The sequence below is a fragment of the Leptonychotes weddellii genome, chromosome 4 (genome assembly GCF_054177405.1).
Source record: "Leptonychotes weddellii isolate Sample4059 chromosome 4, ASM5417740v2, whole genome shotgun sequence".
Classification (NCBI taxonomy): Eukaryota; Metazoa; Chordata; class Mammalia; order Carnivora; family Phocidae; genus Leptonychotes; species Leptonychotes weddellii.
In genome coordinates, this window is record NC_138372.1 from 17,146,128 (window position 1) to 17,160,288 (window position 14,161).

At 39.4% G+C, this 14,161-nt stretch overlaps 1 protein-coding gene across 1 annotated transcript in view; it reads left to right on the forward strand.

Annotated features, from left to right (window-relative positions):
- CLIC4 (chloride intracellular channel 4) overlaps positions 1–14,161 on the forward strand; it is a 72,377-nt gene that overhangs the window by 40,530 nt on the left and 17,686 nt on the right. The window contains exon 3 of the mRNA XM_081817768.1: positions 7,634–7,759. Within this exon, the coding sequence (XP_081673894.1) occupies positions 7,634–7,759 (126 nt within the window). The remainder of the gene's footprint in view (positions 1–7,633; positions 7,760–14,161) is intronic.

Sequence of the window (14,161 nt, forward strand, 5' to 3'; positions counted from 1 at the left end):
CACACCCACCCACCCATCCCTGAGACGCTGACTTGGATATAGCTGAGTGTCACATACTTGTTAGGTAAGCTTTTCTAGTTTTGAGAAGTGATAACTTTAAGAAATTAGCTTTTTATTGTAAAAGCAGTGATACCTGCTATATTATCACTGAATAAAATCCCTCCTCCGTGGTGTTCTCTGAGAAAATAAATAAATTGGAGAAGACCGCTTTTAAAAAATCTGGGAAATGGGGCACCTGGATGGCTCAGTCGTTAAGCCTCTGCCTTTGGCTCAGGTCATGATCCCAGGGTCCTGGGAGCGAGCCCCACATCGGGCTCCCTGCTCGGCGGGAAGCCTGCTTCTCCCTCTCCCACTCCCCCTGCTTGTGTTCCTACTCTCTCTGTCTCTGTCTCTGTCAAATAAATAAATAAAATCTTAAAAAAAAAAAAATCTGGGAAATGTATTCTTCCATTTTCCTATTTCCTCAAACGCTGAAACTTCCTCATCCTTTGCATTGTCACAAATGGTTTCCTTCTGCTTCACATGTCAACATACCATTTGTGAGGTATTGTGTAAGACTCACTTAATAACAGCATAAAGTTTTGGAAGCTTATTATGATAGTTTAAACTTTAACAATTTTGTAACCATTTAACATGGAGCCATGGAGCCATAAAATCTTACAAGTCCTTTATAAACTCAGAACAAAATCTGATTTCTAAATAGATTCTTCAGCTAATTTGCTTTCCTTATCATGTCTCTGTGGTTCCATCCTTCTGAAAACTGTCTTCAGCAAGCTGAGAGATCAGTTTGGTTTCCAGGTGGTGACAGCGGTGTGAATGACACATACAGAGAGAGACTGAATGGAATGGAACAGGCCAGCCTTGCAGAGAAACCCTCCATTTCCTGCTGTTGGCCAGCCAGGAGAGTACAGACTCCCTTCTTTCCCTTTGTGAGGTTGACTTGAGCTACATGAAGCCCTTGTTACCCCTGCAGATCAAGATATGTGTCTCGTAAACACATTCTGAATCACGCGGATGCCCCGTGTATGTGTGTGTTTTGAGGGTGAGGGGACAGATACACGGAGACAGACAGACAGACATGGACAGGCATAGAGAGAGCATGCCTCACGGCCACATCCTTACAGGCTTTTTCAAAATGATTTCGAAGATGATAGATCCTGTTGAGGTCACTAAGAGCTGAATTAGAAAAACATTATTGGTGAATGTTTTTCTAAACCTATCAGTGTAAACTCTAAATTGTGTTAAGAAACTCTCTTAAGAATTATAGAAGTTGTATTTGAAACCTTTTGGTGGGTGCTGTTTTGTTTTAACATGATTGCTCTGCAAATTGACATTAAAGTAGACAAAGGTTTAGCAGTATACCACATCATGAAAATAAAATCCTTTAACTGGTTGAATTGGGACACATAGACAAATGCTTAGTAACTGGGACCTTGGTGTATATGTTTTGGTGAATCCATGATTCATTCATTCTGTTGGTGACTTTAGTCAGAATATGGCAAACCTAGTGAAGAATAAGTAATAGGAGTAAAGTATTCTGAAACAAAGGATTTTTGGTGTTACATTTTTTTTTCATACTTGCCATAGAGTGTCCAATATTCTCTTGATTTGTGTGGATGAATTTTATGCCTTGAAAATCAGTACCTTCAAAAATAAATCAATTAAAAATAGAAGTTCTAGGGGCACCTGGGTGGTTCAGTCTGTTGAGCATCTGACTCTTAGTTTTGGCTCAGGTCATGATCTCAGTCTTGTGAGCTTGAGCCCAGTATGAAGCCCGTGTGGGACTCCACGCTAAGCAGACTTGAGATTATCTCTCCCATTCCCCCCCCCCCCCCACCGTGTACACATACACACACTCTTTTTCTCTCTCAAATAAATAAATAAAATCTTTAAAAAAAATATAAGTTCGGGTGCCTGGGTGGCTCAGTCATTAAGCGTCTGCCTTCGGCTTAGGTCATGGTCCCAGGGTCCTGGGATCGAGCCCTACATTGGGCTCTCTGCTCAGCAGGAAGCCTGCTTCTCCCTCTCCCACTCCCCCTGCTTGTGTTCCCTCTTTCGCTTTGTCTCTGTCAAATAAATAAATATCTTTTAAAATATATATATATAAGTTCTGCATAGTATTTTTTCCCTCCATTTAGTGGAGTCAGCTAGTTACAAAATAGGTCATCTTTAAGACCCAGCTCCAGGGTCCTATGGCTATACTGTACTCCTTTTATAAGAAGCAGCTGGAGCTGAGCCACCAGCCCAGTGTTCTCCAATTGTTGCAAGTGTACTGAATTAAACTTTAATTGAAGTTAAGCCACTTAAGTTGCTTAAAGTATTAGGTCCCATGAGGTTCCTCCTAGTCCTCCTTTCCCTCTGTCTCTTGTATTAGTTTGTTTCTCTTTATTTCCTTTCCTTCAACCAGAAGCAAAAGAATCTTTTTTCATCTACTCTGACAAAAAATAAATAAAGACTACTCAGATAAGTAACATTAAAAATAAGAAAACCCCCAAACATTGAAGAGTATTTGTGCTCTTATCTCATGGCATGAATTATATGCACTTTGCTTTTTCTAGGTGTCACTTAAGGAAATGAGTTTGAATGACTCATTGAGTATTTATTGAAGGGCTTTTATGAAATAAACCAAAGACAGTTTTAGCCATTGCCTGTCTGTTCAGTTTCATTTCTGCCCTACTGCACTTTCTGAAATGTTAAGTTTCTATGCAGCATCTGTAAAATGAGCCTTTGTGGGTCGAACAAAACACCTGAGGCCTTAGGAGTGCCAGGTGAGATTCTGCTTGGCTGATGACTCGATAGATACAGCTTAAGTCACCTCAGTGCTTGCAACTTGAACATTTATTTTGAAGTCTGCTAATCCATTCAGATGCATCCAAGTTTCTTCTGGGATCTACTTTCACTTGGAGTAAGGACCCAGCACGGTTGCCCTTCATCTCAACACTTAATCCTAGAACACAGTTTCATCACCTTTGCTTTTTAAAAATCGATACAGCTTTTCAGTAGAAACAAAATGGAATATTCACTAGTCACTGATATTAGTAGAAAATTGGTAATCATATGCTTGGTTTCACTTATATAAGACTCTTTTTTAAGATTTTATTTATTTATTTGAGAGAGAGAGTGAGAGAGAAAGCACGAGATGGGGGAGGGTCTGAGGGAGAAGCAGACTCCCTGCTGAGCAGAGAGCCCAGTGTGGGACTTGATCCTGGGACTCCGGGATCATGACCCGAGCTGAAGGTAGACGCTTAACTGACTGAGCCACCCAGGCACCCAATTTACAAGCCTCTGTTAATCAGATTTCTTATTACCAGTCAGTTAATGCTAGATAACCAGTTTTGAACCATCAGACCTCAAGTAGAGTTTAAAACTGCCAGTCTCATCTCCTGCATAATGCTTTGTTAATGTGATCCTGAAAGCAGGCGTGGATCTCATTCGCACACTTTGGTTTAGCTCATGTTCACACGCCTTATTTGATCTTCACAGGCAAAGCAGGTCTTATATCGCAGCACAGAGCAGGAAATCCGAAGAGGTTGTGATTTCCTTTGTCACATAGCTGGTGGATGGCAGAACTATCCAATTTGGGACTTTAACCAGGTCCTTTTTATTCAGTCTTTGGCTCTTTCTTCTCTACCATGTCAACTCTATCCCTCCCCATTTTTATTTGGAGAGCTAAAAGCTGTCACAATTTATTATAGAATAGCTGTTACTTATTTTGCTGCCCTCCCCCCATGGGTTTTTGTAAAGCGTCTATCCTTTCTTCCCCTTTAATAACTCTACCTTGTTCATGAAAAAATTATTTGTAAAACATACAGATGTATGTTATTATAACCGTACATTTAGGCATTAATGGACTGTTAGTCATAAAAATGTTGATGGGTATGTTTTATAACTTTGGAATGAGAAAAGTCTTATTTTTTTTTAAGATTTATTTATTAGAGAGAGTGACAGTGGCGGGGGGAGGGCCAGAGAGAGAGAATCTCCAGCAGACTGCCCACTGAGCTCAGAGCCTGACGCGAGGCTCCATCCCATGACCCGAGTCATGACCAGAGCTGAAACCAAGAATCGGATGCTTAACCAACTGAGCCACCCAGGTGCCCCCCCCCCCCCTTTAACTTTAAAATGTTAAAACTTGAAAATAAATTTATGCACCCTGAACTGTTAGGGTTTCTGGACCCTTGGTTATGTACAAGGTCTTCGTAAGTTGAGGAAATAAAGTGTAACTGGGCACATCTGTGAGCTGTGAGTGGGAACGTGAGGGGGACTTGAACACCAAAGATGGCACGGTCTGGGACCTGTTGGACTTGTTCGTGATCAAAGAACAGGTGGTCAGGGTGAGAAGTAAAAAGGACTAACCAAACAAACCAAAGAAATGAAACCTAGAAACAGACTAGTTCTGACCTGGGGTCGAGTACTTACATGAGTTCCAAGAGTCTCATGTGTACATCACTGTTTAAATACACGTGGATCTGGAAGACTTACTCAGCTTTCATGTTTTCCCGTCATTTTGTGCTCAACTTTACCTTCTCAGACAAAGTCTGCTCAGGAAAGGAATCAGAATTGAACATCAAATCAGATTTTGACTTTTAAAAGTCCTCTGTTAGAGCTTAGGTTCTTAATACAAGTTGATAGAAAGCATGTCTTATTTTTCTTTGGTTTGGGAGGGAGATGGGCTCTAGAGCTTGGGGGGTGGGGTCTGAGCTAGAAAATTTGGAATGATCAGATAATTAATAAGCCTTTGTATTTTTGGAATGTAGTCATAGATGAAACACTTTCCAAACCTGAATGGAGTGGAGGGAGAAAAAAAGGGAGAGGGACCCTGAAGGAATATGTGTAAGACCAGGGAAAATTGATAAGCTGGGATGAGTAGAGATTTTGAGGTATACTCTATTTTAAAAAATTCTTTTCAGTGACAAAGTATTTCATCTTCATGATACACTTAGAGATATCCTTTGTTCAAATTCTGTGCATTTATGTTAGGGAATGAAGGAAGGGCTATAATAATAGGTAGGGGAAAAGTTCTTTGAAGCAATTATAAAGCACTATAAAGTGCTTTTTTTAAGTTTTAAGTTTTTTAAAGTTTTATCTTTTTAATTATTGAAAGTTTTCAAACATACACAAGAATAGAATAAACTTCCCCCTAATTTCAACTCCGTTATTGAGATTTTACCCATTTGCTTTGTCCCTTTTTTTCTTCTTTTTATCCCTCCTGGTATGTTTTAAAGCAAATCCCGGGAATGCTGTCATTTCAACCCTCCATACTTCACTGTATATCTCCAAACAGTACTTACATTTTCTTACCCAACCACCCTGCCATCCATTATCATGTCTAGTCCCCAGCATATGATCCGATCTCCCCAGTTATCTCCAAAATATCTTTTTTTCTTTGCCTGGTTTGTTCAAATCACGATCCAAACAAATTCTACTCATTATATGTGGTTGTTATGTCTCTTAAATTTTTCTTAATCTACAACAGTCCCTTCCAGCCACCATTTTTGCCTTTTTTCCCCTCATGCCATTGACTAGAAATCCATTCTGTTGAACTGTAGAGTGTCCCGAATTCTGTATTTGGCTGATTGCTTCTTTGTGGTATCATTTAACTTTGTCCTGCATCTCCTCAAGTTTCTTGTAAATGAACTTTTTGGTCTCAGAACTCCTTTATACTCTTAAATTATTGAGGACCTCAAAGAGCTTTCAGTTATGTGGGTTATATCTATCAACTTTACTGTATTAGAAATTAAAGCTGAGAAATTAAAACATATTTACTAGTTAGAACGATCGTGAACCTATTATTTGTTATCACAGAAATATGTTTTTAATTAAAACTATATTTTCCAAAACAAAATTAGTTAGAAGAGTGGTGTTGTTTTACCTTTTGGTACATCTCATATGTCTGTCTTAATAGAAGACAGATTCTCATGTTTGTTTCTGTATACAACGCTTTGTAATACCACACAAGTAGCCTATGGAGAACTCTACTATACAGGCATGAGAGAATGAGGGTGGAAAAAGTAAGTGATGTCTTAGTATTATGAGAATGGTTTTGACTTCATGGACCACCCAGTGAAAGGGTTCCCTAGATCATACTTTGAGACACAGCTGCCTTAAGAGGCTTGATTCTAGATTCAGGTTAAACTTCTTTGGTAAGAATATTTCATAGATGGTGATGTATGCTTTGTATTTTATCATTAGGATATACGCTATCTGGTCATTATTATTGATCCTAGGATTCACTGATGGGCTTAGGTGAGCCATTTTGCTTTTTAACAGAGTGGTATCAACGTTCCATGCTATTAGTAGTTGTAAGTATCCACTTTCACCATCTTTATCACTGTTCTGTGTATTTTCAGTTTTTCCTAATTAGTAGGAGAGAGATGTCATCATAGTTTACACTTGAATTTCTTTGGTAATTTTTTTTTTTTTTTTACATTTTTCTGTGTGTTCATTTATCTATTGTGTATCAATTTCTTTTGGCTCCTATCTGTTTGACTTGTTGATGGCTTTTTAATGAATTTGGACAAAATTCTTAATCTAATATGTATTTGAGCCTTTTTTTTTTTTTTAAAGATTTTATTTATTTATTTGACAGAGAGAGACATAGCGAGAGAGGGAACACAAGCAGGGGGAGTAGGAGAGGGAGAAGCAGGCTTCCCCGCGGAGCAGGGAGCCCGATGAGGGGCTCGATCCCAGGGTCCTGGGATCACGACCTGAGCCGAAGGCAGACACTTAACGACTGAGCCACCCAGGCGCCCTGTATTTGAGCCTTTCTTATTCACTGTAATATTTTGCCCTTTCTGTGTTGTGTCTTACCTTTGGTTATGCTCTGTTTTATATACTGAAGTCATTTTGACTGGTGATCTTTTTCCTTGTTGAGTGTGGACTTCTAGGAAAATGGAAAATTGGTAGCAGCTGAATTTGGAATCGCATGGTTAGGACTGTAGGAATCAGCGGCTCTTATTCCTTATTTAAAAAAAAAAAAAAGAGGAAGACCTAGAGAAGTTATGGTTTACTCATCTTTACACAATGAGTTGGTGCTAGAGTTGAGACTAGAGACTGTTTCCTTTCAATTCTACCACCATTTCTAATAAGCACTTCAGGTGAATTTGGAATAAGAATGGGGGACTTTGTCCTTTGGTTAGAATCAGAGATTCCTGATTTTTTTATCATGAATTTTGTGCTTTGTGAAGGTTTGCTTCTCCATAGAATAGTATTGCAACTGTTTAAATAGTGGAAAAAAATACTACTTCTCTTTCTTTCTTTTCTTTCTTTCCTTTTCCTTTCCTTTTCCTTTCCCCTTTCCTTTCCTTTCCTTTCCTCTTTTCTTTTCTTTCTTTTCTCTTCTCTTCTCTTCTCTTTTCTTTTCTTTTCTTCTTTTCTTCTTTCAGTGCGAGCTGGAACAGGCTCCACGCCCAGCATGGAGCCCGATGTGGGGCTCGATTCACAACCCTGAGATCATGACCTGAGCTGAAATCAAGAGTCAGATGCTTAACTGACCGAGCCACCTTGGCGCCCCCCCAAAATACTAATTCTTACTCATTTTTATATATGTAAACATTTAAAACCACTCGGAGTATTTAAAGTATTGTTGCCTTCCCAGAGTTAAAAATGATCCAATTTTGACTGTTTTGCCTAACAGGAAGCCAGCAGACCTGCAGAACTTGGCTCCTGGGACCCACCCACCATTTATAACTTTCAACAATGAAGTCAAAACGGATGTAAATAAGATTGAAGAATTTCTTGAAGAAGTCTTATGCCCTCCCAAGTGAGTATCAAGGAAAATATGCATGAAAATATTGCCATCTCTTTAAAGCTTGGTCTTTTCTGGCCTTTAAAGATCTTTCTCTGGATGATACTGGAGTTAAATTCATTCAGCATTAAGTTGCAATGATTAGGGCTTCTCTTCATTCATTATAATTAATGCTATAATTACTGCTACACAGATGTCAGAACTGCCTTCTGGCTAGGCCAATAAGCATAGGTAGGAATGTGATTAAGCTATAGAGTATACATTGAAAGTAGGTTTGGGACGTGGGCGCTAGGTTAGGAAAGACTGATTATTTGAGGGGAATTGGTCCCAAACTGAGAGAGAAGTTTAGGGAAGAGAAGGGATGAGGAGAGACAGGTTCAGACTGAACCCAGCCAGAATCTCTAAGCAGGTTGCTGGGGGGTTTCTTATCAGGCCATTTTAAAGGTAATTGTGGGAAGCTCTCACCCAAGGGAATTGACTTTTTAGACTGTGTCCCTGGGATTCAGTTTTTCTTTATGTATTTCTCTGAAGTGTTCTAGATTCCCAGGTCCTGCACATTAGTCCACATAGTTAACGATTTTAAGGTACTCAACTATTTCCAATAACGTGAGGTACAGGTGAGGGATAGATGGACTATAATGACAGTTACCTGAATTGCAAATGTGCAGTTTTGCATCATACTGTAATCTTGGAATAGGTTCAATGCATTTCGGATTGCTTTAGGCTTTTCTGGCTTCATTATCCTGAAAACGGAAATGTTTTTCTTCCGGCCCAAGCCTTTCTTGCTAGTTGACTTGACTTTTACTCTCCATATCCAGATAAATTTCCCAGGAGTGGGATTATTGGGTCAGAGAGTTCTAAAATAATCGGTTACTCAGAGTTCACTCATTCATTTGTTCTACAGTTACTAGGCAACAAAGCCTTACGAATAAGGTAGTGAATAAAACATCATTCCTGGGGTGCCTGGGTGGCTCAGTCGTTAAGCGTCTGCCTTCGGCTCGGGTCATGATCCCAGGGTCCTGGGATCGAGCCCCGCATCGGGCTCGCTGCTCGGCGGGAGGCCTGCTTCTCGCTCTCCCACTCCCCCCTGCTGTGTTCCCTCTCTCACTGTGTCTCTCGCTGTCAAATAAAAAAAAAAAAAAAAAAAATCTTTAAAAAACATCATTCCTATCCTCAGGAAACACAGTCCAGTATGGATGGAGAGGTCGTGGTGGTGGTGAGGGAAAGGGAGTGGAACCAGGAAAGGCTTTAAAAAAGAGAGAACACTTGGATTCAGCTTTAATTTACAAAAAGTGGCATCTCACAGGTGAATGAAAGAACGATGGGCATTCCAGGCTTTCTTCAACTGCAGGAACAATTGTAATTATTCCTTCTTGCTTTTTTTCTCAGAGGTAATGGACATGAAGATAATGGTAGAACTAATATCAAAATATTCTGGTTTCTTGCAGCCTCTATAAGACATATCATAGCTTTTTTTTTTTTTATCATAGCTTTCTTAATTGGACCTTCTTTTTTTTTTAATATTTTTAAGTAATCTCTATACCCACTGTGGGGCTCAAACTTACAACCCTGAGATCAAGAGTTGCACGCTCCACCAACTGAGCCAGTCAGGCACTCCCAAAATAAACATTTTCACTTTGCTTTTTATATATAGAAATTTCAGCTTGATTTTGTTTGGGCATATTCATAGAGATACTCTAACCAGAGATGGTCTTTTCTTTCAGTTTAAATAATTTAAAACTTGGAGATCTTTCAGTTCTAAAGGGTTCACAGTGTGCTAAATTCTCTCTAAGGGTATTTTCCTTGTGCTTTTTTAAATTTATTTTATTTTTTTTATTTTATCATGCTAAATGTGCTCTTTAATCCCCATCCCTATTTCCATTATTTTCCTTGTTTTTCTGTTGTAGTTTATATTCTGAAGAGAGTTTCTAAATAAAGTTTTAAAATTTCACTTTGTTTATAGAAGGGAGTATTTTTGATGTTGCTGATGCCTCTGCTGTTATTAACTAACATTCAAGTGCTAATTATGTGCTATGCACTGTACACTGTGGATTATTTTGTGGATTATCTCACTCCTCTCCAAGACTTTGTGGAGAAACTGAAGACAAGGAATCTAAATAACTTGTCCTGGTTTTATAGTTACTGGTGACGGAGCTGGCGTACTTCAAAGCCAGGCCTATAGGACTTCAAAAACCCATGTCTCTTCTATTTTTCATTTTGTTGAGTTTGACTTTTACAAAAGAGGTGACATGTAAGTCTTTAATTGGGATTGTGCTTTAGTGAGTGTAAAATTGCAGGCTGGCTCAAGCTTGGAGGAAAAGCAGGAGAGAAATCAAAGAGAGTTTCCTGTGATGAGCAAGTGGGACTGAAGGGGGCTGTCAAACTAAATTTAATGAATCCTTTTTAAGAAATAGGTGAGGCTTAACTTCTGATGAGTTTTTCTTTCTTTCTTTTTTTTTTTTTTTTTGAGAGAGTGCATGCCTATGTGTGCGTGCAAGTGTTGGGGGGAGGGGCAGAGAGAGAGAATCTCAAGCAGACTCCCCGCTGAGCGCAGAGCCTGACTCAGGGCTTGATCTCAACACCTTGAGTTCGAGACCTGAGCCAAAATCAAGAGTCAAACGCTTAACCGACTGAGCCACCCAGGCACCCCCGGATGAGTTTTTATTTCTGTGCACTGGAACAGCATGTTTAGATTGAGAGTGCCTTCCCCTGACTGGCCTCTGCAGCCCCTGATGTGATATGCTGAGGGACAGCAGAGCCTCTGTCCAGAGGAATAACAGGAGGAAGTTCTTTCCAGGACCGCCATGGGCATTCCTTTCCCTTTCCTGTGTTCTAGGGCATTCAGGGGACATCCTGGCTCTCTCCCTTTCCCCTTGAGGACAAGGAGGTCTTCGGGTCCTTAACTCCTGCTGATCCTCCTCACACCCTGGTTGAGAGCCTTCTTGTTTCTAGACTGGATGAAGAGAAAAGGCAGAGGAGTTGCACAAGCTAGCAGACCAGAATCTAGCATTTCTAATAACATGTTTTTGGCATTTGATGATACTGAGAACAGAGTGTTTTTGTGAGAGCACTTCTGATTCAGTCATGACAAACAAAGATAAATACAGGCAACTGCTTGTTCCAGAGTTGTTCAGAATCTAGAGAGCAGTGAAGAGCTTAAAGCAAGGAACTTTTGCTGGTTTGTGTGACCAGTATACATAGAAAGAAGAAACTTTATCTTCTCCTCTGGGGAAAGTATTTATACATATATATTTAATTCCCCTTGCTTGAATGGAGGGAGTACTTTGCCCAAAAAAAGCTTTGAAAACTTGGATTTTTAACTGAAGCAGACCTGTGTGCGTGGCTCACTTACTGATGAAAGGATAGAAGGGTAGGGGAAGTTAGACAGTTTTGGCGAAGAGCCCTATAAAGTGTTAGTAAGCCTTTTTTTTTTTTTTTTTTTAAGTGAGAAATACGATGTAAGTTGAATTTACAAGGGTAACTTAATGGGTTGTGTAATCAGACTTTATTCTTACATTCACATGAGAAAGAAAATGTCTGAGATCTTTCCTAAAAGGATGGAGATATTCTTAGCTAGGTCTTAGCATTAATAGTCTGTGATGTAATACAGAATAAAGGATGGATCTGGAAGTCTGCACGCCCTGGGTGCTCCACGATGTTGTTGACACATACCTTTTATTGATTATTTGCCTGCCTTTTGTCAGATGTTGAAATGAGACTCTCAGTCATTGAGAAGTTTTGCTTTATCAGGCTATTTGGGAAAGTGAATAATGATGAATTATTAAAATCCAGTGTTTGGGGGAATGCAAAATAAGCTGGCAACTGATTGAGGACCTCTTGGTTTGAATTTGATTTATCTTTCAGAGAGAACCTGATCTGTAGTAGAACAAAAATAGCACTTGATTTGGGGACAGGAAACCTGTGTTGTAGTTTGGCAATACTTTTAACTAGTCTAGGGATTTTGGGGGCCCAAGTATATAAGCTTTCTGGAATATAATTTCCTTTTAGGCAAAATGGGAGTTTGAGGTGAATGGTCTCTTGTAGTTCTAGTATTGTATGCATTAAATTAATAGTACAAGTGTAATGGTTTGTCTTGGAGAAGAATAGGGCCTGTTTAACCTGCTTTAAAGAACAGTGGTTTGTTTTTTGTTTTGTTTTTAAGAATTGTAATAGCATCTGTTTTCAGATGGATAAGGATATGCCAATTGCAAATCCTTCTTCATTCTTACCTGTTCATTAAAATAGGTCTCTAGTAAATATGCTTCCATATGCTCATCTAAGTGTACAACCTCTGCACTTAGTGTAATGCCTGACATAGGGTAGACCCTTAATAGTTAGACTAAATGAATATATGTGAACAATGAATGTATCAGTGATCTGCAGTTTAATCCTACCTTCAAGCCTTACTTCGTTAGAAAAAGTAGGTACAGCTAAATATTGGCCAGGGAAAAGAAGAAGAATTTTGGAAACTTGGCTAGAGGAAGACATAGATGTATTGAAGAGACACGTTCCTTGTGCTATTTTTTGTTTGGAATGAGTCAATGAAGTTACTGTATTACAAGCAGTAAAAACATTTAAACTGGAGGCTGGTTGTTTTTATAGTCAAGGGGAATTCAGGGATGTTGAACCTGGAATTAACTCTTTTAGCCCAGGCAAGGGGAAAAAAAAAAGGATAAAGTTTTCTGTAGTTAAGAGGAAAAAAGAAAAAAAAAAATATATATATATACATATAACTATATATTATTAATATAGTATACATAATATATAACCTCATGAAATTCATTTACTATAATTGTTCACTGAAAAATTCATTATGTAGGGGCGCCTGGGTGGCTCAGTCGTTAAGCGTCTGCCTTCGGCTCAGGTCATGATCCCAGGGTCCTGGGATCGAGCCCCGCGTCGGGCTCCCTGCTCAGCGGGAAGCCTGCTTCTCCCTCTCCCACTCCCCCTGCTTGTGTTCCCTCTCTCGCTGTGTCTCTCTCTGTCAAATAAATAAATAAAAATCTTTAAAAAAAAAAAAAATTCATTATGTAAATATTTTTGTTTACAAGAGAAATCTTTAAGCTTAAAAATTGGGAGTTATTAAAAGGGAAGATAAATTGAGCATGTATGTATTCAGTAGGTATTTTATAATCTCTTATGTCCAGTTTTTTAGATCTCTCTCTCTCCTTGAATTCAGAATCGCACATGTAAAAAAAAAAAAAATAAAAAAGCTAACAAGACACTACACCACAGCTGGCGACGGAACTCAATTTCTTCCTAAAAATACCTCACCTTCATTTTTAATTTTAAAGAAGTGGCAAGACAGCACCCTAAAATATATGAAGAAATATAAATTACTAGTTTAATGTAAGATTTTTTTCCCCCCGAGTCTTAACTGCACCAAGCCCAGTTTCCAGTGAAATTTTACAGGGCCTGTAAGCAGACGAGTCTTCCCTAAAATGGTGCTACTGGTCGGAATTCCTGTGGAGCCGACTCCCAGTGGGTGTAGCTCTCTGCTGAAGGGAAGAGGGAGGAGCTGAACCTTCTCACATGTATTTTCCAGTGTGAGGAAGAAATAGACACTGAGTATGTGTGTTTGGAATTTAAGTATATAAAATACACATTTGTGTGGTTGAAAAAACAAAAAGCTGTGTGTCATGAATGTCCGTTTTCAAAGCAGATAAACTTGGTAAGAGCACTTGTTAGCAAAATTCCCAACCTCTTATTGTTCCGGCGCTCAGTCCCACCCTTACAATATCTAGTCCATGGGAGGTTCTGGAAAATCCCAAGTGTGGGATCGAAGTGAGTGGTCTGCTTCCTGCTGTTTTTGTCCCTACACTCCTGCGGATGACCGAGGTGCCCGCTTGCCCCGCCATCCGGGTCCTCTAGTACCGCCACGCTGGCTGCCTCGGTGCACGGCACATACCAGGGATCTGGTTGGCTTTTCTGTTTCGAGAAAGCTGGATAGTTGAAATGTGGCTAGTGCAATGGTAGAAGTGAATTTTCAACTTTGTATAACACCGGTTCATTGATACTCATATTCAGATAGCCAGCCACACTTCACTAATGGTTACTGTATTGGAAATGCAGATACAGAGTATTTCCATCATTACAGAAAGTTCTTTTGGACTGTGCTGCTCCAGACTTCTCTTTCTAAGATGCCCATTGGCTTGGCACATGCCTCTGAACAAGTAGGCTGTTTCCGCAGCATCCTAATTTATAAAATGGAGGTGGAGTGCAGATGCCCTTTGGTTGCCAAGAATATTAATATGCGAACAAAAACACTGCAGAGCTTTGTTTCCTAAGGAAAAAAAACACATCTTAAAAATATCATAGAAAACAGATGATGGCATTTCTTAGAGTAGTAACTGTTAAAAGATGTCTAGTAACTGCTAGCACAATGGTTTGTTGATGGAGAGAACGTACACTAATGCA